General features: G+C 35.4%; 1 protein-coding gene across 1 annotated transcript in view; it reads right to left on the bottom strand.

The window, feature by feature from the left end:
* The window catches only part of LOC113226821 (contactin-5), a 123142-nt gene extending 103005 nt beyond the window's left edge, over positions 1-20137 (bottom strand). The window contains exon 1 of the mRNA XM_026459590.1: positions 19782-20137. Within this exon, the coding sequence (XP_026315375.1) occupies positions 19782-19836 (55 nt within the window). The 5' untranslated portion in view covers positions 19837-20137. The remainder of the gene's footprint in view (positions 1-19781) is intronic.
* Positions 20138-23176: the final 3039 nt, after the last annotated feature.

Raw genomic sequence — 23176 nt, 5'->3', positions numbered from 1 at the left:
AATAAACAATTTAGATTTTCAGTACAAATCGGCAATTTCATACTTTAGCCCCTATTATTAAATGTGACAGAGTTTAGCAGATTTGGGAATATTCAGCAAGTTCTTTGTTATTTTTGGGAACAAACTGAAAACCTGTTGTTTTCTGCTATTACGAACAAACATCTGATGCGAAATACAGGACAGTGTCATAATCATAGCCTATATCAACTTTATAACCCCAGCTTCTATAGGCTTTACCCAATGAGCTTTTTTGATGCTATGATAATGAATCACAAGTATTGATAGGTTTCTTTCATGCACGTCGTCAAAAACACTGGGTCAAAAATATACGGGATGTCGCCATCCTTCTTTACAAGAAAATCGCTATATTCAATAGGTCCTTTACATATCTGTGATTTTTTTTTTATATCAACGGAACTAAATAAGTATATGATACACATTTTTCAAATAGCTTTAATTTCGAAATAAATTCTGAAATAAAGTCAGTGTCTCTGGCGTTCGACCCAAGCAAAATAAACCGTATTAGTACGGGAAAAATTTTAATTCTAGCTAAGGTAATATTGTTTCTTAAATAGCCCATTTAAACTAACCTTAGCTTAAAGACTATGAACGTACATGCAAAGTAACGCCTTATCCGCTAAGAAAATAGTAGTTGTGTACATATTATAATAATATACGTAATATTTACAGGAAAAATATACAACATAAGCGTAAAGGAACGTATATACTTACGGGTAATATCAACTTGCGTTACCTTCCTAAAATGGGCATCATAGATTTATGCTTATAGAAAAGCAAATCCTATAAGTTATTTTTATCTAAACTTTTCAAAGTATTTAAGAAAACTACAAATTATTGAGAGCACTTGAAAGCAATTAAAGCCTCCACATGTCATTACTAATAGTAAACACATTTGATACAGTGAACAAAGCATAACTTACTTATTATTTACCGTACTTTTTTTCTAATATTACGGGACGAATAAGTCGTGCGCCGGTGGTAAGCGATAGCGATAGCGATATCCATAATAGTTGCAGTACCACTCAGAGCTTTATAGAGTCACATAGATCTTAGAGCAACGACGACTTTCAGCAGCAGTGCAAACGCGCGTTCGTGACACTACACACGACACACTTGCGATTTATAGGCGAGTGCATCGATACAAACACGCGAATGCATCGATGCAATCGCCTGTAAATCCCAAGTGTAGCGATGCAATCGCGCGTTTGTACTGATGCAGTCGCGCGCTTGTAATGCGTTTGCATAGCTGCTTAAAATCGCGCTCGTATGTAAAGGTAGACGATTAGCGAATGCATCGCGTTTGTATCGCTGCTAAAAGTCACCGTGTGTAACCGTTCTTAGGGGCACTGCCACTGCGCCCATCACCCTGAGACCTAAGTTGACAAGTCCCATGTGCCTGTAATTTAACCGGAACGCGGTAATGCTTACATTAATGCTTGGCGACAGAAATAGGTAAAGTGGCAGTACTTCCCAGGACGAACTTTTTCACGAGAAGCTCTACTGTTACTTATTACCACACGTATTATTAAACGTACCAACTTCTATAAATAAAACTTTGCTTCAAATGACTTAGAAGGACGGAAGAAAGTAAATGTTTTTCGTTTAATTCCGTATTAACTGGGTAGTCTACATCGTTACAGAATATGCCACAGAAAGTACTACAATAAATAACAAAGTATAATATAATTTCCATAAATTATATTATACTTTATAATATAGGCAGTTCCATAACTGCCTCGGGTTAAGAAAAATTGTTTTTCTTCGAAAATGAATTTTAATAAGCACGAAATTACCAGACAACTTCAGGTTGACGTTAATCTCCGTAATTCCAGCAGACCATTTCCTAATATTTCTTTGTAGCGATTTCATTAATTTAATAACCGCTTCAAATTAAAATTTTTGTGGCAATAATTCTCTAAACTTTGAAAGCAAACAAGCACGTAAAATTACAAGTAAAAAATTCAGAGTATGGTCATTACAGAAGCGGTGACTAATAATTGAAATTTATGGGTAATTTTAACGCAATACAATTGCCGCGTTATTGCCTTAAACAGAAATAAATTGAAATAGCAAAGCGAATTAGAAAGTTAAAGTGTATGGACTAACGTTTTCATTCTACATGAAATATACGGTCCCTTTGTTAATTAAGCTGTAACCACGGGTACGGCGCGGGCTTTCCCTCATTTTAAACTCGAACTTAGCAATTTAACTAAAATAAAGGATGCGCAAATACGGAAAAAAGGTTTTTATACAATTTATGTACATACAAAGTAGCAGTGTCCAGAAATTTTTGTTAACAGTGTTTTTCTCGTTTGTTTTCTTTTTATAGCTATTTTTTGTGCAGATCATAAAGCCTCACACGTTAATTTTATTAACGTTACCTTTTAAGAGGCTGACAAATGTGCAACATGTTTTTATCCATTTATTCTGTTGCTATAATACTCACTCGGGCATAATCTGCTTTAGTCGAAGGGCCTTGCTCAACGTTAATTAAGGGAACTAAGTTCAGCCACTATAAAGAGCGATTCATATTTAAATTTTGCTTGCCTTCAATAGATAATGGAAAAGACTCCTTCATGTAAGTATTACCCTTTATTAATTGTGTGAAGCCTGGTGAAATTTCTAAAAATGTAGTTACATTTATGAGATTAGGACACAAAAATAAATATATACAGAATGTGTCAATGTATGTCTCTTTTTCTGGGGCACCCTGTCTTGCGCGACTGCTGGCGGCAGTAATATTGTCCCGGTGACTTTCATTAGTAAATACAACCTGCAATAACCATTCCCATTATCTTTATACGTTGCTTTTATTCATTCAACAGAAGCTATTTACAAGATAAGTCGATACGGATATTAGCTACTTAAGAGTATGACAATACGCTTTATAAAATAAACCAGAGTCATAATTAAATAAAACAATGGAGAGTTTCAAGAATACAGCTTAAGAATATTCGAGTAGTTCACTTTCTATAACAGTCCAATTCTCTCAATGATCCATCGTGTTGGGCGACGGATTCAGCACTTATTCGCAACTTCCGAAGTCTAAACGCTGTTCTTTCTGTGAGCCCTTTTTTCTATAAATAGAATATATAACATAATAATAAAATAATAGTTTATTTTCTCAACACAAGGTAAATAGATCTTGTATTATGATAGACTAATAGTTTTAAATGTTTTAAGCACTCTATGAGAGATTGGTGACCGTAATAAGCACCTTGACCTGTATTACAGCTCACCAGGCTCTCAGACTAGTCTTAAACAAAACCTAAATCTTAAATGTAATCCTAATCTTAAAATCAAAAACCAATCAACTGTTGAGCAATAAAAATTGTAAATACTATCTTAGTATTTACAATTTTTATAGCCACTCGAAAGCATAAAATAGGAAATAACTACCGGCATTTTGGACCGAGATCCCATATCACCATTTTACATAACCATATACGTAGTATTTAATCTGTTAATAAATACCTACATGTGTAGGCTAAAAGAATTTCCGTTACACATTATTACATTCGGAGCATAACCGTTAATTAACCCTCCAAACAGTTGTCATAACTTATAGGTACTTATTAGGAAACTAAGGGCGGAAAACTGTTTCCTCTATGTTTCCAGGCCAAATCGAAAATTCGTTGTATACGAGGAAACATTCAATCAGTTAGTATATATGGCAATATTGGCGACCCCCATGTAACTTGTCGCATTACCTCGAAAAATTTTAGATCGCTAAACTGCTTCTATTTATCGTAACTTACTTTTTGTTTAATCCGTGTGGATTAAACGTTACAGCCCAATTAAGACCTCATTTGCACGCTTACGTGGATCGCGAGTGCATGAATATTTATTTAAAAACTGGCACGTTTCATGAAATTATGTAAACGTTTGAATAAACATGGTGTTATTATATAGTTCGGATTTATGACATGTTTTATGTTCAAATAGAACATTAATTTATCTATGTGTGTTTCCCTAGCTATGTTGAGCGTGTGCGTTATTATTATTATTATTTATATCTTGAAAATTACAAAATCTGAAATAGCAGTATTATGTTTTAAGTACAGTCAACAGAATATTAAGCACTTTTGTTCGAATGCCGCCTCGAGTGCAACAAGAACCGTCAATGTGATTTTTTTTTATATTTCAAAAATTAACAATATAAAATTTAAACGATTATTAAAAAAAAGTGTAGTTTATTTCACCACTTTCGTTTACTTCTTCAGTATGCAACCCGCTGCCTTATATTAAGCTATATTTATTTAGATGACCTCACATTATGTAGGTACTTTATGAAACATAATCATATAAGGAAACCAAATTTCTTTTGGAACTCCCTAGTAAACCCTAATAAAGCTTTGATAAGAAGTTTCTGTCAGATGGCAGGGCAAGTAACGAACTGCGAGAAATTGCTATACATTATGTAGTGTATTTTATAACCGGAAATCATCAAAACAACAGCAGCACGAAGGCTTTGACCTTCTTAGTGTAAAAGTATAGTAAGGTAATCGGTGGGCAAAGCGTGCTACGAAGTGAATAGCGAAGGAAGGGAAGCGGAAACGGGGCAGATTCAGAAAGAGATATAGGGATAAACTCGATTCATTCGACGAAGATTGGAGAAACTGCGCACCAGAATCGGAAAATGTGGAACGTAAAGGCCATTTCGTGTCAAGGCAATAAAAATTACAGGATGACAATATGCATACTTAGAATCTTTTATTAGGTATTTAATATACAAGTTACAGGACATTACTTCAGAGAGCAATTCTTTGTAGATAATTCCAAATTCTATTCAAAAATATGGATTGAACGGTAAATATGTACAAAAATGTAAATTAAAAAAAATTATATTTCTGTACGTAAATATACGACGTCTGTTCATAAGTTTTGAGACAATTTTAACTTTAAAAATTCTGTTTAATTAGGTATTTATTCAATTTTTAATTTGGAATGTCTGTGTTCAATTTATTTGTACGTTTTTAAAATCATTTCTTTTATTTTTGTTGTAATAGAGGGGACAAAACAATTACGTCCGACTGTAATTTTCAATTTCAAATTCAAAATATTTATTTTCAGATAACTGTATCCATTGGTGTTAGTAAACTAGAGAAAAAACTTATAAGCTATTGTTAATAGGAATATTATATAACATATTACTTAATTAATTAAAATCTAAAATTTCATGTACTTACGAGATATCTCGTGCGGAATCATTGTCCATACGAAATGCCTTAGGCGCCACACGTTCCACGCGCTCTGTGGCGCTTTGCTACAACATTCAGGGTGCTGTCATTCCCCCAGTCATAACCTAACCAACGATGCTACTTTTTTCCGCAACACATTTTGTTATATATGGCGGGAAGAAAACCAATGGAGATGTTCCGTGACATAAAATGTTTTGTGGTAAGCCGCAACATAGCATAATATACTTAAGGCTGGAACAGGTGCCAAATTAATGAATTAGGCTCTTTTTAAATAAAATTCCTGATGATAATAATAATAGTCACAAAAAAATCACAAAAAAATATGATTACTAGTAGTTCTTAAATAACTGATTGTATTGAGCAAAATTATAATTTATTAAGCACATCTACGAAATGAAATTTAAAGTTACGCCTTCAAATTAAATAAAAAGCAATTTGTTTTTGTTTACATGTTAACACACACACGGGTTCTACTCCATAGCAGTTCGCCATATAAATGTAGAAGCGTAACGCTTCGTGCGAATCTTTGGAATATGCACAACATAGGAGTGAAACCCAAGCCTACACAGAAAAAAAGGATTTCTACTAATAAGAAAGAGCAATTTCTCAAAATATTTGCTAATTCTGAAAAAATATTTATTAAAAGTAATAAAATATTGTCACTACAAAAATACGGCTTATCTTTTTCTAATACAATTTTACTCTTAACTTTATTCTAACTTTGAGACAAATACGTTCACTTCAAGATTTTATTTCATTTCTAATCAATTAATTGGACATTACTTATATCAAGAAATTTTTACCTCTTACATCAAATTTAAATAATCTTAAATGAATTCAAAATTTCTTGGGTGTATTTTAAGAAAATATATTCTTAAACAAAAAAAGAAGTAGTTTTCTATTCAGATTAATATTCTAAATTCTAGAGTATATTCTTAAAGCAACATTTCGTTGCGTTTTCATAGTCAATCTTGTCGTGACATGTCGCCGAAGGCGCACGCGGTAACGATTACTTTTACTTGTGCTTGTAATCATAAACAGTCATTTATCCAAAGAAACAATACGTAGTATCTCTAGTTTGTTAGGGTGTTCTTTATAGTCATAATTCAAGAAATTTGGTTACAGCATGAAATCAAACTATATACACTTGTAACAAGCATAACATGCAATTAGTTCCATCACGCCACTGCTAGATGGCATTAGATGTACTCTGAAACGCGCTATCGTTTTGTTAACTTCAATAGTATAAAGTCATCTCATAGATTTGGAAATGTTAGTGCTTTCTGCCGCTGCGCTGTAGCAATTATACGGCACTGGATGGTCCTCAAGTATTTGAGAGGATTCCATATTTCCATCCTATTTCTGCTACTTTAAGGTTTGGCACTGTTGGGTCCATAACCCTGTAAATTTATCCTTTTTGATATTAGAAAACATAAATCTTCAGTCAAATAATTAAGTACCTCTCAATTTTTCATTCTTTTTTTTTTAAATCAAAATCGGACATTTCTAGTAACAAATAAATATTTTGTTGAATCTAGAGTGGCTTTGTGACTTGAAGTAAATTAATTTGCTCTTGGATTAAATATTTTTGTCTTGTAACGAAAATACACTTTTGAGACGTTTTTTTACTATTATCAAGTAATTATTCTCTAGCGTCTATAGGGAGAGGATCGTTTTGTTGGATTTAATAAATTTGTCTTCATAAAAAGAATTTTGTCTTTTTCTAAGTAATCTGTTTTTACCGTGTACGCCTAGTCCACCGGTGATGGAAACGGGAAGGCGGAATTAAATCTTGTAATTCCATCGTACACTGTTCGTGATAAATCTTGTAAAATACCGATAAGCAGGCAACTTTACGGCGGTGTTCAAGGCTATGCAGCTTCGCCTCCACTAATTCCGAGTCACCTATAAGCCTCTTGACACGGTTGTCAATTGAATCCAAAGTAGCCAGTTGATATGTGGCAGAGCCATCCCAAAGGTGGCAGCAGTACTCCATGCACTATCGGACTTATGCTTGGTACAGCTGAAGCAACTGTCCCGATGTAAAGTAACGCCTCACCCTGGAAAGGATCCCAAGCTTCCCTGCTGCATTTTTGGCCATGGATTCATTGTATCTGCCGAAGTTGAAATTGGACGACAGGTCCATTCCAAGTAGCTGGAAACAATCGGGTATCGGTATGGATATATCACGAAAAGTCGGAGTCAGCTCAAAGGAGCTCCGTTTTATGGAGAAGAGACACGCCTGCGTTTGGTAGCATTAAATTTCACAAGATTGGCATCGCCCCAATCAGAGACTGCCTTGAGTGTCAAATCCAAACGGCTAACCATAGACTCTCGACAAGACTGGATTTCCTCTCCACTGACCCTTGTATTGGTCAAGTAACTATCTACGACTGTGCTATCATCAGCATACGCAAAGGTACCTGGAATTAACATATCATTGATATGCAGCAGAAAGAGAGTTGCAGACAATACGACACCCTGATGAACTCCGACATCTATCGCCCGATGTTCGGAAGAGTAGCCTTCTAAGACCACTCGAATCGAATGTTCGCCCAAGAAATCCGAGATCCAATTGCAAAGGTCAATGGGATGCCCATAAGACGAAAGCTTACTCAAAAGGCTTGCGTGCCAGACCCTGTCAAAGGCTTTAGAAATGTCCAAAGACAATGCAAGTGCTTCGCCTTGCTTTTCTATATGTGACTCCATATGTGACAAGCATACACAAAAAGATCCCCAGTAGATCGCCCTCGTCGGAATCCGTACTGGCGATCACTGAGAAGGTCGTTGTCTTCAAGGTACGATAGGAGACAGTTATTGAGTACACGTTCCATAGTCTTGCAGAGTATAATAATACATAAAAGTTATACTTTCAATGACGCATAATTAATTAGTAAATATTGATGGTTGTTAAATGCATTTAAAATATAGCGAATAAACGTATTTGTTTTAATTTTACTACTCTTTTCTTTTTCTCTTCTTGGGTGTAATTTGTGGTTGTTTTTGTACACACAAACTGTGTCGCAGGTGGCATGAACGGTAATGGACACACGTCCATGGCACTTGCGACACAGGGTTTCCCTAGTGCGTGGCTATCTTGACTGTATGCGATATTAAAAAAAAACGAAAAATACAAAAGATTGCAAAAAAAACACTTATGACTCTTCTGTATTCCAATTTACAACTTATCTTTATTTGACTTTGTATAAGTATTAGTATTTGTATAAGCGGCTGGTCGATAGATGGCGTATGAAATTGTTACTACTGCTTAGAGGTCAAATCGTCAAAGTCATTTAAATTGTAGAATTTAACAAGCTTTTATTAATATCGCTGCTATTTAAAAATTTCCATTCTCAATTAAACGCGTACACTACTACTAGAAACTAACGAATGGCACCGTATATTTTTGCGAATATCAAATCTGTCCTACACATGTAAAGACATTGCGGAGCGCCATGATTTTAGGTGCAAGTATGGCGCTACCTTTCGTAATTATAAGTGAACCATAAATTTTCTGTGGCTTAATAAGGGACGGATATAAAATGGATAAAAAAATTAGATTACACTGGGTAAGATTTTCATTAACTTTTCCACGATGACTTTGTTACTCCATAACTTACCTAGTTCATTTTACGTCGAGTTGTACTTTTAGCCAGTAGTTACAAAATATTAGTGACAAGACGGAGCGCCGAACACAAAGTCTGAATTCTACTTTAATTTAAGTAAAATGCTATTTGCAATACAAGCAGTGACAACTGTACTCTATTAGGAGACAAATAACTCAAACAGACGATATTCACTGAAGAAAAAGGAGGATTGAGGAGAGAAAACATTCTCCAGTGCTAAGGATGAACATCTAAATACGTTGAAAAGTAGGTGTTCCGCACGCATGCCGTAATCTTTTCAATTCAAAACCGATACTATAAATTGTCTGTTCAATAGCAGCAGTTCACTAATATTAAACATAGTTCATCATCATCGTTATCCTAATTCAATGGATCTATCAGTATACTGCAATTTTTACAAAATATACGTTAGACACGCGTACATTTTGTACGACAATAAGGAACATATAACATTAGAAGACAATAATTAAACAGAACAGAAATCAAACATTTATTTTCCTGACTACCAAAAACACTACATCAGTTATTTTTGATATTATAAATGGCATTTGATAAAATATGTATAGCATGAGATTCTGTCTATGATTTCTTTTTTATTATGATATCAAGTGACGGGACGAACAAGTCGTGCTCCTGGCAGTAAGCGACACGGCTGTCCATGCAGTTGCAGTGCCACTCAGAGCTTTAAATCGCAAAAGATCTGAAGGGTATTGGCGCTCTGCCGCGCTTACGATATTAACTGTAAGTAGGTATGTTTGAAATACATATCGTCGTCTTAGAGTGAATACCTCGTATGTGATTTAGGTGTAATACCAATAATAATAATATAAAAACGTAATAATATTTGTAGTTAGCATTTTAATTAGTTAAATTATACCTCTCGAGTTCTTAGGTTTTCGCGATTGTGAGACAGGAAATGAAATTATTTTTCCGGATTTAAATCACGTATACTTGTTTCTTTCAAACAACGTTTCGGACCCTTTACAAGTCCCATGGTCACGATTGACTATCAACACCAATAAAGGGAACATAACATAAGTTTATAAGTTTTTCTTCAATAAAAATCAGTATGTTAAAATGCGTATTACGAGGTTTTCACTCTAAGGCGACGACATAGACTTGAATGTTCTTATCGTAAGCACGGCAGCACTGCGCCCGTTACCCTGAGACATTAGTTAAAAAATTACGTGTGCCTTTTTAGTGTCACTAGCACTTCAAAACTGGACACGGTTAAGTAAATCTCACATACTACTTGGCGGCGTAAATTGGTAAGGCGGCACTTGCCCGGACGAACTCTTTCACAAGGAGCTCTACAACTTTTAAATTCTTATTCTAACTACCTATCTACGTTTTGGTATGCATATTACAAAAATACTGTTTTAATTGTGAAGTATTATGTTATGACTACAAAGAAATATTTAATACTGTTACTTGGGCATAAAGGACTAAGTTCATCTGAAATGAAATGAATCAGCCCACTAATACAACCGATAGATTCTACACATTTTGGAAGCAAATCTAGACATGCGGCAGTCGGCAGTCGACGTTCAGGAAACAAAGGGCGTCAAATTGACGATTTGTTATGTTGCACAACCCATTTCGCGACGTTTTCGATTCTCTGTTACACGAAATCTATTTGACGTACATATTTCTAACTATAAACATCACGACTTTTACCACTAGTGGCCGTAGAATGGCAGTTATATGTATGAAAAACCTCCCCGTGACAATATTTGTTTCAGTTGATACAACTAAGTTTGCACATTTAGTAGGAAATTGCGTACGCTAGCTACCTATCGCCGCGAAAACGATGAAACAAAAACGGCGGGTTTTTGTAGTTTCTGTTTTTACATAATTATATTTATATATATAATTATGTAAAAACAGAAATTATATTTGTTTGTTTTATTATTTATTTTCATCTCGTTTGTCGCGCTCAATTTTTACGTTGATAAAATTATTGTGAAGAACTGTCAAAATGTTTTAAAATTAGCTGTGACCTTACAGCCATATTTGGCACTGTGTTAATCTTTTGCACTCATTGGTAGCAGAGCTCGCGATGACATAAAAATGTGACGTCACGGTGCTCGCAATGTTAGCTATTGTAATCAAATTTCAAAAATTTATCACTCGAATTTGAGAGCTAAATGTGGATATAATAGCTTTATCGAGGCGGCATACTACGGGAGCAGTTTCCTTCGAAATTTTAAATATGTGATGAAGTTAGATCTTTAGGCATAATAATATATACACTCATCGACATTTAGAGGAACGCTGTGAAAGGTTGAATTATGACATCGAGGTTATTATGATAACAATGTTCATTAATTAAAAAAATGATGTTTTCAATCGTCTTTTGATTTCGTAACGTTCATTCGAAATTTGTTATTGTAATTCAACCTTTTTTTAAGCGTTGCTCTAAATACATATTGTACGTCTGTATATGAGGGAAACAAAGTCACAATCCAATTAACAACTCTTATTATCTCACATTACAAGCATACTTCTCTATTAGATGTTTGATTTCGCCTTTTACATTTTGTTATCGTACTGACATTTATTCGTATACACAAATAGACAATCATCGCTAGGGCAGAATGAATAATAGATGAACATAATGAGACATATTGATCAGCTCTAATACATGATATTTCTGTATATTAATAATCTATATTTATGTAAATAGGATTCGAATTTGATTCAAATTGCTAGATTCCTACAAATTACTCTACAGAATCCATTGCGCAATCCACGTACTTAGTAAGTAAACAATTATGACAGCCTGTACAGATACTATCAGTTTAACTTTCCTAAAATACGAATCTATTTACGTTAAAGCAAACCTTGCGGTACCAGGTCCTATATCCAATTACAATTACAATATATTATTTTGTCTGACTAGGAAGTACTTGAAAGTACTTCAAATTACTCGCTGTCAACCAATGTATAGGTTTTATTTATTTCTTTATTCATAGTTGAAACGGGTTTACGTTTTGCATCTACAACTGTAAATATCAGAATATAAGAAAGAAAACATGACTTGATAACGAAAATAAAAGAATATTTAACTGTAATGCAGAAAAACTCCATCATGGTAATGGTACACCAAAAACGCGTGTATAAAAAGAGTCAAGTTCAGTCTGACCAACGAACAAGTCGATGTGACTTCGTTGATAAAAGTATAGAAATCTAAGTGGATGCGAACCTCGACTGAAATTGCTTGCAACTTACAATAATAAATAATAATGTACCAATTATCATTACCGTACAAATCCATTTACGTTATTTATATAAATCTGATTTGCTGTAAAAATACCTTCATATAAATGCGTAACATTTATATGTAATTGTCTAAAAAGGAAACAAGGTATATTATAAAATGTTGAACTTGCCAAGTTATCACAAAAGTATTATTTTTCGCTACATCTACGACAACATGTAGCACTTGTTCTACAATATAAAAATGTAATATTGGTAAATTGAGTGAGTCAGAGAATTGATTCAATTTCAGACTGAATCTAGTAATATCGGAACTTTTTTTAATATCAAGTGACGGGATGTGCGCCTGATGATAAGCTATAACAGTTGCAATACCACACAGAGCTTTAAATCGCAAAGATCTGAGGAGCAGTGGTTCTGCGTCTGTCACCCTGAAACATAAGTTGACAAGTCCCATGGGCCTGTAATAGCACCAGCACCCTTACCCTTCAAAACCGGAACACAGTAATACTAACATTACTGTTTGGCGCCAGAAATAGGGAAGGCAGCAGTACCTCTCTGGACGAACTCTGTCACCAGGAGCTCTACTGCTACTAAACTTGAACTGGACTGACCGAAATTGTCAATTTAATGCGTTGCGTATATTTAATAATTATACATGTGGATTTCGGTATTACATAAGGAATTCGTCTTAAATGTTTCGAATTTTTTAAAGCATTGAATGACTAACAAAATATACTCCCGGACACATAATTCGAGCCTTTATTATTCGAGGACATTTTTGTCGTAAAGGGCTAGAATACAAAAATTGTGTTATCATCGAAGAAAAAGTTTTCCCCCGGCTTTGCAAATCCAATTCCCAACAAGGACTTATGGAAAAGACGTTTAGTATACTGGTTTCAAAATTGCTTAATAGTTTTTGATCAATCAAACATTGTTTATGTTTAGAGCATTCAATACTGAGAGGTGGCTCGAATTATGTGTCCGGAAGTGTAAATTAAATATGTAATTCTGCTGACTAATTCACATGATATTATTTTGTCCGTTTGATTTTGATAGCTAAATTGTAATGAACAACAAATTACTTTGTTCATTATTAACTGAAAAACGTCGTCATTCATGATAGTTTTATCGCGCTTTCTTGGGACTTGTTTATAGGCCGACCCTATTTTTCTTTAGAAAGAAAAGACTGTTTTACTATACTTAAGTGTAATGGGAAAATTTTGCACGAATACTATAGTGGGAACTTGAAGATAAGACTACGGCATTGTATCGCATTAATAGGGCCGTGTAACCGACCGTGCGACTATTGTGTTGCACATTCTGTACCTATAAGTCAGAGGCCAAAACACAAAGAGCCCTGACGTGCCCTCCTACCTCTCTCTATTACGTCTTACTTAGAATATGTGTACAATGCACAACACCAGCACATAGCGTAACAGAAAAATTATAGGTCTTCTTTAAATAGCTGCGTGTTGCTGAGTATAAGTATGTAATGTCACATATCGCCTCGGATCAACGGTTGACCTTTGGAATCAGTGACATTTCCTCATTTTGGTACTATAATAGTTGCACAATAGGCCCACAATCGTCTCTATTATTGTCATTTAAATAGATGACGTCCTCACAATGTATGTGACATAGCTTCACATTAAAATTATGTAGTTATTTTAATAGACATTCTCATTGTGTCCTTGGAACGTAGAAACAGTAAGACTGAGAGAGCCGCAACCCAGTTTATCCGAGAATTTACAGTGTTATGACTACCAATTCCGACTACAGCCAACATATCATTAAATTAAGTACATAACAAATGAGCCAATAACATCCACCGTCTCTATCTTAATTCCAATACTTAACATATAACAGTGTATATGTAAGCCGACAAATCCACGTCCGTGCCCAAATTGAAAATAGGTTAAAAGATTACAAATAGACGCGCAAAATCATTCCTCATTGATTGCGGTTAGATAAAGACAAAGCTGTTTCGGAGAAAGATTTAAGAGAAATAGATATCAATAACAGAGGATAATAAATGATGCCCTTATTTTTGGGATCACTCACACACGTAAGAGATAGGCATACAAACACAATGATAACGGCCGTTCTTGTGGACTGGCAAAAGTGACAGTCAGCGTTTGTATAATCGATTTCGTAATACCTATTTCACGAGCCGGGTTTTTTGAGCGGTTGTCGTGTATCATGCAATAAGAACATAATTCGACGGAAAATACGACACATCGCCTTGCATTGCTGGCCAGTGACAAACTGATCGAACGGAGGATCAATGCCTGCCATTAATAGTTCCGACTATCTCAAAATAGCCGTAATCAATGATAGTACAATTAAGCTTTGCCGTAATGGAAACTAATTTACTAAACAGACACTACCCCGTAACTTACCGAATAGTAAAGTAGCTTCACACGTCGAGAGAGATCTGTGTAATTCCTCTACAAATCGACTGCTAGTGTTGTGATTTTTCTTTTCAGGATGATAATTATATACGGCAAAATAATACGAATTTAATCTGTATTTAGGTCATCTCAATAAATATAATATGAAAAACAAATTCGTTACGCTTTTGGTCAATTTGTACACACACACGCACGCACGTACGCACACCCGAACGCACGCACGCACGCACGCACGCACGCACGCACGCACGCACGCACGCACACACGCACTCACGCTAGTACGCAAGCACGCACGCCCAATTATTATTATTATTTTGTTTGTTTAATTTGCATATTGTTTTAGTTATTCTTATTGATCTTTTAATTTATTATTATTTTTTTATACATTATTATACTTCACTTTTTTTCCCTCTGTTTACAATGTAATACAATAAACATTATTGTCACTTTTTTTGTAGTAAGATTCTTAATTAGGACACGGAAGAACACTGGCTCTCATGTCACTGGTTATCCTACTTTGAGAGTCAGGGAACATATTTTGTAATATTGTAACCTTATCCTAGAATTAATGTCTTTGTGGTGAACTAACTCTTGGAAATAAGTACATTATTATTATTATAAGCAGTGTTGTAGCCATACTCGGTAATGAGATATGCTACTGATTCAATGCACAATACCGTATTTGTGATATTGGCATATCACAAATTAATGCTTTAACGGGGGAGGATTCTGCCTGGACGTAATATGAACGTGAAATACAAACGTGTCTTAATAACGTTCATTCCCTGTATTATGTCAAATCAATTAGTTAAACAAGGCCCTTTACGAATAAGAAGTACTACCTGAAATAGGAAATTAATTTACTCTGTGCCAAACCATATTTAAAACGCTAAACAAAAAATTTAATAGATAATGAATGATGAATATTCGAAGATATACATAATTATGGTATATACTATTAAGTAAAAGTATCATAAAAATGCTCGTGGTAACTATACGCAAAAAATCTGATGTAATTATCATTAATTATAATATAGCTGAGCGCAAAACCTATAGTGTGCCGTGGCGATGTGAGGTGTGAAGAGGTTATTACTGGTTTATTTTTGAAACACGATGATATTCGTGATAGTAATTATTGGAAAAATTATCTTTGAACTTGATCAAATTTTGAAGAACAACGTTTTACAAGATTATCGCGTCTTTGAACTTTTTATACAAATACGGGTGAAGCAATATGAAGAAAAGCCGTGGTATAATGGTGGTGGTATATTTGTCTCTGCATACCCCAATCGAAAAAACGCGTAAAGTATATGTATGTTACGACTCTAATTCGGCACAAAAAAGTAATTGTGCATTGGGCTTTTTTAATAAATGAACAAATTAAAATGTCTTTGCAAAACCAACTGCTAAATGAAACTTCACGCTAGAAATTTGAGGGTACATGCCCTTAATGACTGTAACCGCGTAATAATTAAGAAAGTAATTTCGATACAAATTTTAATAAGGCTGTGCTACGAGGCATAATAAACTCTCGAATAAAAGTCAAAGTAAAAATGAAATAATAAAACTTACATAACGCATCATAGGGGTACGTTAACAAATTACCATAGGCGGTGTTTGTTTATATCACGTAAAATCATAAAAAGAGGTCATAAGCGTACTGCGGGCATCATTACACGCACCACAAGTGACGGACGAGGATACACTGTGGTCACGTTAGTTCTGTGCAGGAAACCCTCGTTTGTCCGTCAGCGATAAAAAGAAACGAGCACTAGCTGAAATACCCGCCATGCGCCAGATCCGCATTGAGGTGAAGAGAGCTCCGAATAATTTATGATTCAATTCTGTACACAAACATTCGCCTCGCTTTGGCGACACAACAGAGCGACTCTCTCGCAAGGATAATCTCGCAAGACTTACAGTGTATTCATCATTGGTGATCTTTCGTGTAGTATTGTCTCCAAAAATGTTCTTTGCAGCAAAATGTAAATCACGTACTGTTGTCGACGTGAACTTTATATCTACGTAGTACTTTTTTCTGAAAAAAAAAAAATTTTAACCACGGCGACAATTAAAAGTTACGTCATTAAAGAACACTTTTGTTTTATAATAACCAGTTTTGAAATTGTCTTTACTTCTGCAATTTTTTATTAAGTAGGCTTTGAAACAATGTAAATTACATTATCTGGGGGTTTTGTTACGTATATTTGCTCTCTCTACAAAAACTATGTGAACTGAAGCACAGCCGAACGGAACCATTGGACAATTCAATTTTATCCTAGCAAATTTATAGGCCTGGGTTCGAGACAATTGTGTAAAACAGCAGATCCAATTTATTTTCAACTTGACTTTAGTTAGTAAGTAAAACAAAGATCGTGGTCAACCCTTTCATTACTCGGACAATTTATTATTTTTAATTAAAATTATATTTAAATACGCAAACGTAGCTCAGAAAACTCTAGACACTGTAGCAACTTAACATCTTCGTTACATATAACGTTTCTAGCTTATTATAATTTCTTGTTACATGTGAAACACGTTTCTAAAAGTAGGTACAGAAAAGTATTCAAGTAAAAAGCGGGTTAATAGCTGTAATTCTCTTCAAAGGCGTGTGTATAAAAAGTAGTAAAATATGTGTGGATGGATAGATAGCAACTGTGATTTCGAGAGAGATGGCCCGCGTTCGGCCGCGCACCTGCATCGTGAACCGGTTTCGATAAACATGATTTCACTCTCTCGCCTCACCCCCCTCTTTCGCTGCCTAATTTACTCGCCACTCCAACTCTACAACGTAAAAAGCCGATTAAAAAGTTATCGCCATAATGATTTCCAGTTTTTACTAGGTACTAAGAACGTAGTTTATAACGATTCTGTAAGCAATCATCGTCGTCGGGAGTTTGATTTAGCTTTCTGACTTTCTGTCAACGCCAAAGGATCCACTCATTGAATGTTAGTAATTTAATCGTTCTCCAATTTAATTTAGTATATAATAGTAACCTTCGTTATATGGTAATACCATTACATGTTTCATGGAATAATAATTTAAAACGACACTAAATTATTATTCAATGACACAAGCTATAACTCGCCCCGCATAGCCCCTCGGGGCCCAATGTAGCAAACAAGGTACTTGACTTAACGTAAGTAAAATTGATAAAGGCTAACAAAAGGCGTATTTAAAGGCAAGTGAACCAGAGCCGAACAGAATAACTCTTATTAAGGATTAATTAGTGTTTCTGCGCTCAATTAAAACTTTGCTTTTATGTTAAGAATACCCTGACTTCGTGGTTTGGATTCTCGTCACAAACGTGCATATATTCCTGCAAATTTACCTTTTGTGAAAGCCTATAGTGAAGACTAGCGTGGTAGGTACGCTAGGTACGGTAGGTAGGTAGTTTACTTGAATAAAATATTGTTTTATGTAGTGGTGAATACAAAATCGTTAAGTATTACCTTTGTAAATCTTAAATACCTAACGTTTATTAATAAAAAAAAGAAAAAAAATGTAATTGAAACAGGTTAATCAATAATTTTGCAATATTTTTATTCCATTTCTGAAATAGATTCAGAGCGTCTTTTTGATTTGCCGCCGTAAAAACTAAGTCTACAAATACCTAGTTGCATTCTAAGCATTCGTGATGTTATGTTGTGTGTCACTCACATGTGCTTAACAAGCATAAATGTAATTTTCTACAATTCCGATCACTTCCGTCAAGTTGCGAATTCAATCTACCTTCGGGCCGAACGGTTATCATGCCGGACTGCCACGCAGAGGTCTCAAGTTCGATTCCCGGGCTGGTAGAAATATTTATAAGGCCTACACTTATTTATCTCGTGCGTTTGCATAATTTGTGATTGTCCATGTGTGTGTCCATGGCTCACGCGACACAGGGTTTCCCCAATGCGGGGCTATGTTGAGTGCGTGCGTTATTATCAATATTATTAATTTAAATAATGATTGACATGTACGTACACTATAGATAGAATAAAGGTAGTTTCAGTAATATATTCAAAAAGCTTAATTACCAAGGATCAATAACTACGGTGCCTTTTTGAGGTTACGGTGGCAGTTGTCACACCCGCACCCGACCTCGTAAAATATATTTATACAATTGTTTTTTAAGCGACTTCAAAAAAAGGAGGAGGTTCTCAATCCGACTGTATGTTTTTTTACGTATGTTACACGATAACTTCGACTTTTGTGAACCGATTTTGATAATTCTTTTCTTGTTAAAAAGAAGGTACCTCAGTAGTGGTCCCACTAAAATTTGAAGAAAATTTTCTACTTCTAAGGGATGAATCCGGTTTCGCGCACTTTCCGGTAACCGATTTCAATAGAACTTGGCAAATAGATGTAATTCCACCAACTTTTGACGTCGCCGTTGGTGTTTTTGTATCGTGTACTAAGATTATTAAATTTGCCATACAAAATTGTTAGATATTTTACTCGGTCAGTAACGAAATCTGTCAGTGTAAAGGTATGGTAGAGGCAGACTAAAGAATGTTGTATGTGCTTATAATAAATAACCAAATATATTAAATTATTATGATCACTTGTTATAACTGTTTACTATAAGTATGTGGGCTCAAGTCAGTAATGTTGATATTGACAGTGAGCGATGAATGTTTATAAATAATTTCCAGTATAAATACAATGTAAATTTCCCAGTGTGTTTGTTAACTTGAGTATTGGTGCACGGATCCCGAAAGTTTACACTTGGTCAGGTTAATTTTATATGACACCATCTAATAAATGGTAAACTGTGACGATTACCAAGTCAAATAATTTACACAAAAAACAAACCTGAAACGGCATACTTAATTATGAAATAAGTAATAGTATACCTTCCAAATTACAATTGATAATGGTACTACCAAACCGATAATTACACCTGACGTGGCTATTAATATTATAGAATCTATTATTATAGAATAGGCATCATGTTGAGCAAGTCTTATTGACGAACTAGACATTCACTTTTATTTCCTTAAGTATTGTTAAAAAACGACAGGGACAAAAGTATAATATTTTTAAATCTATACATATTGTATATATTATATTTTACTCTACAATAATCAGTAGGTACGTAAAGTAAGATGCTGAGCGTGGACGGTGTCACACAGGTAGGCAACATTTTTTTGGAACAAGACACAGCCTACAAAGGTAACACACACACATGCTTACAGCTGCTTACACATTGCACACAAACATGGGGCCAAGTTGTTGATCCGCGTCGCGCTCCGAGCGGCGAGGTAAGGTTGGCTTAGCAGACAGAAAATAAGTAGGTAGCTCCGCTTACCTGTACAAATCAGCAGCACCAAAGTAAACGGAGAAAGCAACCAGTTTGTCCCCATGGCGGCGCTGCGAAAACTTTCTACTATTCACACTGTCAAACAAAATATTCTACACTCCCATTTTGCAACACAAAATTTTACAATTAATGCTTGACTCAACTGTTGAACATTCTTAACACAATTGTAATGATACTACTACACTAAAACTGGCACAGTTGTTTTGAAGTCATCAAACATCCACGTTATGGCACTAGATACACTTTTGAAAACTTTTCTTTATCTCATTTTCAAATCCTCAAGTGTAAACTTTAACGCGGAATTCAGCTGCATGAGCAACATACGTCACACACGAGCAACGGTCGACACAAGGCTGGTTTACAACGCCGCCAACGAGCCAATCCACTGTGGCCGACATGGCGTGCTACTATTGCACGAGAGAGACGGAGCTACAAGCCTGGTGAAAGGCAACATGAAAGTTTTCGTAGTCCTCCGTCGTCAAAATACGGCAACAACGCGCGTCTACAGCAAAGTAGCTTTACCCATCATACACTAGAGGGCAGGGCGCCCACTTACGTACTTCAAAACAGTGAACGTTGGAATTGCGTTGATATACATTCATTTAATACATTAGGACTTACTTGAATATTAGTGCGTGCTGTGACCTTGACCACGACCACAAACTGGATTGTTTACCACCACTACAGCGTTTCTTTTTTGGTTGCTCGTAAAGGTTTTACATAAAAATCTGTAATCTCTCTACACTCCGCACTCTTGTTTTTCCACTTTGTTATAAATTGTTTTTTGTTTCGACAATATTGAAAAAAAATAACTTAGCAGCAATTTTTTTATGATACTAGTGACAGGACGAACAAGTCTTGCGCCTGGTGTTAAGCTACACGCCTGTTCATTTACAATATTATCATAAGCAGATAAATAATTAAATACTAACATTGATAATAGGTATTTACCATTTACCTATAAGGGCGACAATTAGAATCCATGTAGCGGTATGTAGTACTTATGATTTTAATTTGTACGTTACGCACATTTGTTGATATTTGGCAGCAACAGCAATTTCCCAAGCCCTGTGTAATAGGTACCTAGTGTTTAGTGCTTACTTTTATCAATCACGTAAGTCACGTAGTTTAAGGCGTAGGTTTGGAACAATAAATTATAATTATTAATATCTCGCTACCGGTGAAGGAAATTGTGAGGAAACCTGCGTATCGAAGAAGATTCATAGCACTTTGAAAACGTGAAAAGTCACCAATCCGTTTTCTGGCCAGTGTGGCAGACTGTTACTATATTATCTAAGCCCAAAGCCGGGTTTTCACGAGTGGTAACCAAGTAGTCATCCGAGTGACTACCTACCTACTCGTATAGTGAAAACCCAACTTAAATCCTCATAGTAAACCCGTGCCATGTCGTAGAACGTATAATGGATTAATATGGTGATGACAATGATAGTTACGTACCTACTTAGAATAATTACAAATAAATAATATCAATAGAACAAAATCTGAATGTTCACGATATCCATGAGTTCATAACAAATACATATAATATAACATAGGTATGACAGTCAAAGTAAACTGAAACATAAAACATACTTATGAATTACTTATACAATATACATAGGTATCATACATGATTTCATGTAAATAAAAAATGTCTTTAGATATGTTAGCGTCGAATTCAAGTACGAACTTAAACTTAATTATGTACGTACGTTAAGTAAAATCTTGCTCGTTCATGCACGAAATATAGTCTGTTTAATGTTCGACCATAAAATAAACGAACTAGGTAAGGAAATGTACTACTTTGAATTTCGTACTAACCAAGGAATTTAGGATGTCAGGCTTTGTGCAGAATACAGATAGCGCTACAAAATACTCTACTCGCTAGCCCATATTGTCAATTATGTACTAAAACTATGTCAATTACAATAATATTAACATTTTCAAAGTAAAAAGTCTTCAAACACAGAAACATTTATTTTTCTCGATATTTACCACACCTTGATAAAAGCATTGGTAGCAGTAGAGCTCCTTTCAAAGAGTTCGTCCAGGGAAAAATAGTGCCATCTTACCTATTTCTGCCGCCAAGCAGTAATGCTCACATTACTGCGACCGCGCGGAGTCCGCGTTGCCGCCGCGCAGCAACCGCGTGCGTTTTACAGTCATGGCAAAATACGCTCTATTTGTTTAGCCATTACGTTTTAACTTAAATGAGCGTCCCGGCCACGCGGGCGAGTCTGGATTGAATTTTGGTCTACCAACCTCGGTCTCGCAACCGCGCGGTTGTATTATTCAGAGTAATTTAAATCTTGTTGCCTAGTAAATAGAATTCAGATTCGCCATTCATATGCGTGAAGGCGTGATAACTGAGCGGCCCCGCGAAAACTTTCTCCTCGTGTACCTGGGCGCTTAGAGTACTGGTGAAAATTACAGGCACATGGGACATGTCAACGTATGTCCCAGGGTCACGGGCGCAGTGGCAGTGCCCATAAGATATTTGCAATTTAAAGCTCTGAATGGTACTGTTACTGTTAAGTACAGCTTACCACCAGGCGCCCAGGCTGTTGGTCCGTCACTTAATTTATAAAAAAGGGAAATTGTGCAATTCTCTATGTTTTTACTATTAACTATTATAAAATGATGTAATTACTTATTTTTTACATAAACCAGACGTTAGAGAATTCTTAGGTTTTCATGATACATAGGGCGCACTATAAGTTTCCGGAACTGGTCACTTAAATAAACAATATTTAAAAAGTAATTACAATATTTGAAAATGGAACTCTTTGGCTGTAGAATACAGTTTGTTTCATCTTACTGTCAAGTGACAGTTTTCTCATTGTGGCGTCATTTTAGAAATTGGTTGTCACGTCACCATGGATAAACTCGTGAAAATTTTCGTAGTATGATTTTCTACGACTTTAAATGTAATGTAACAGCTCAGCGGAACGTCCCTCGGCTTCATACTGCCATGCAATATGACTACTTATAGCTTTTTGCAGAATTCAAACACGGTCGTGTGAATCTCAGTGACGAATTTCGTGATGGTCGCCCGTCCACTGCTGTGAACAACATAAACTCGATGCTGTGAGCCGTATGATCAAAACAGACAGGCATGTGACTTACCATGAGATTCGGGCATCCTTAAGCATAGGCATGAGTCAAGTACAATCAATATTACACAAACATTTGTGTGTGAAAAAGCTGTGTTCTCAGCTGTATACAATTTGACAGAGGCTCCAAAAACGGATCGCGTCGCTTGGTGTAATGCCATTCTTACCAGATTCAACGAAGGGGCGTCAAATTAGGTATGGGACATAGTAACAGGTGACGAAACATGGATTTATAGTTACGATCCCAAAACAAAGCAGCAATCGAGCGTA

This window comes from Hyposmocoma kahamanoa, unplaced genomic scaffold, assembly GCF_003589595.1.
Source record: "Hyposmocoma kahamanoa isolate Upper Pololo Valley unplaced genomic scaffold, ASM358959v1 202, whole genome shotgun sequence".
NCBI lineage: Eukaryota > Metazoa > Arthropoda > Insecta > Lepidoptera > Cosmopterigidae > Hyposmocoma > Hyposmocoma kahamanoa.
This window is presented reverse-complemented; position numbering and strand designations above follow the sequence as displayed.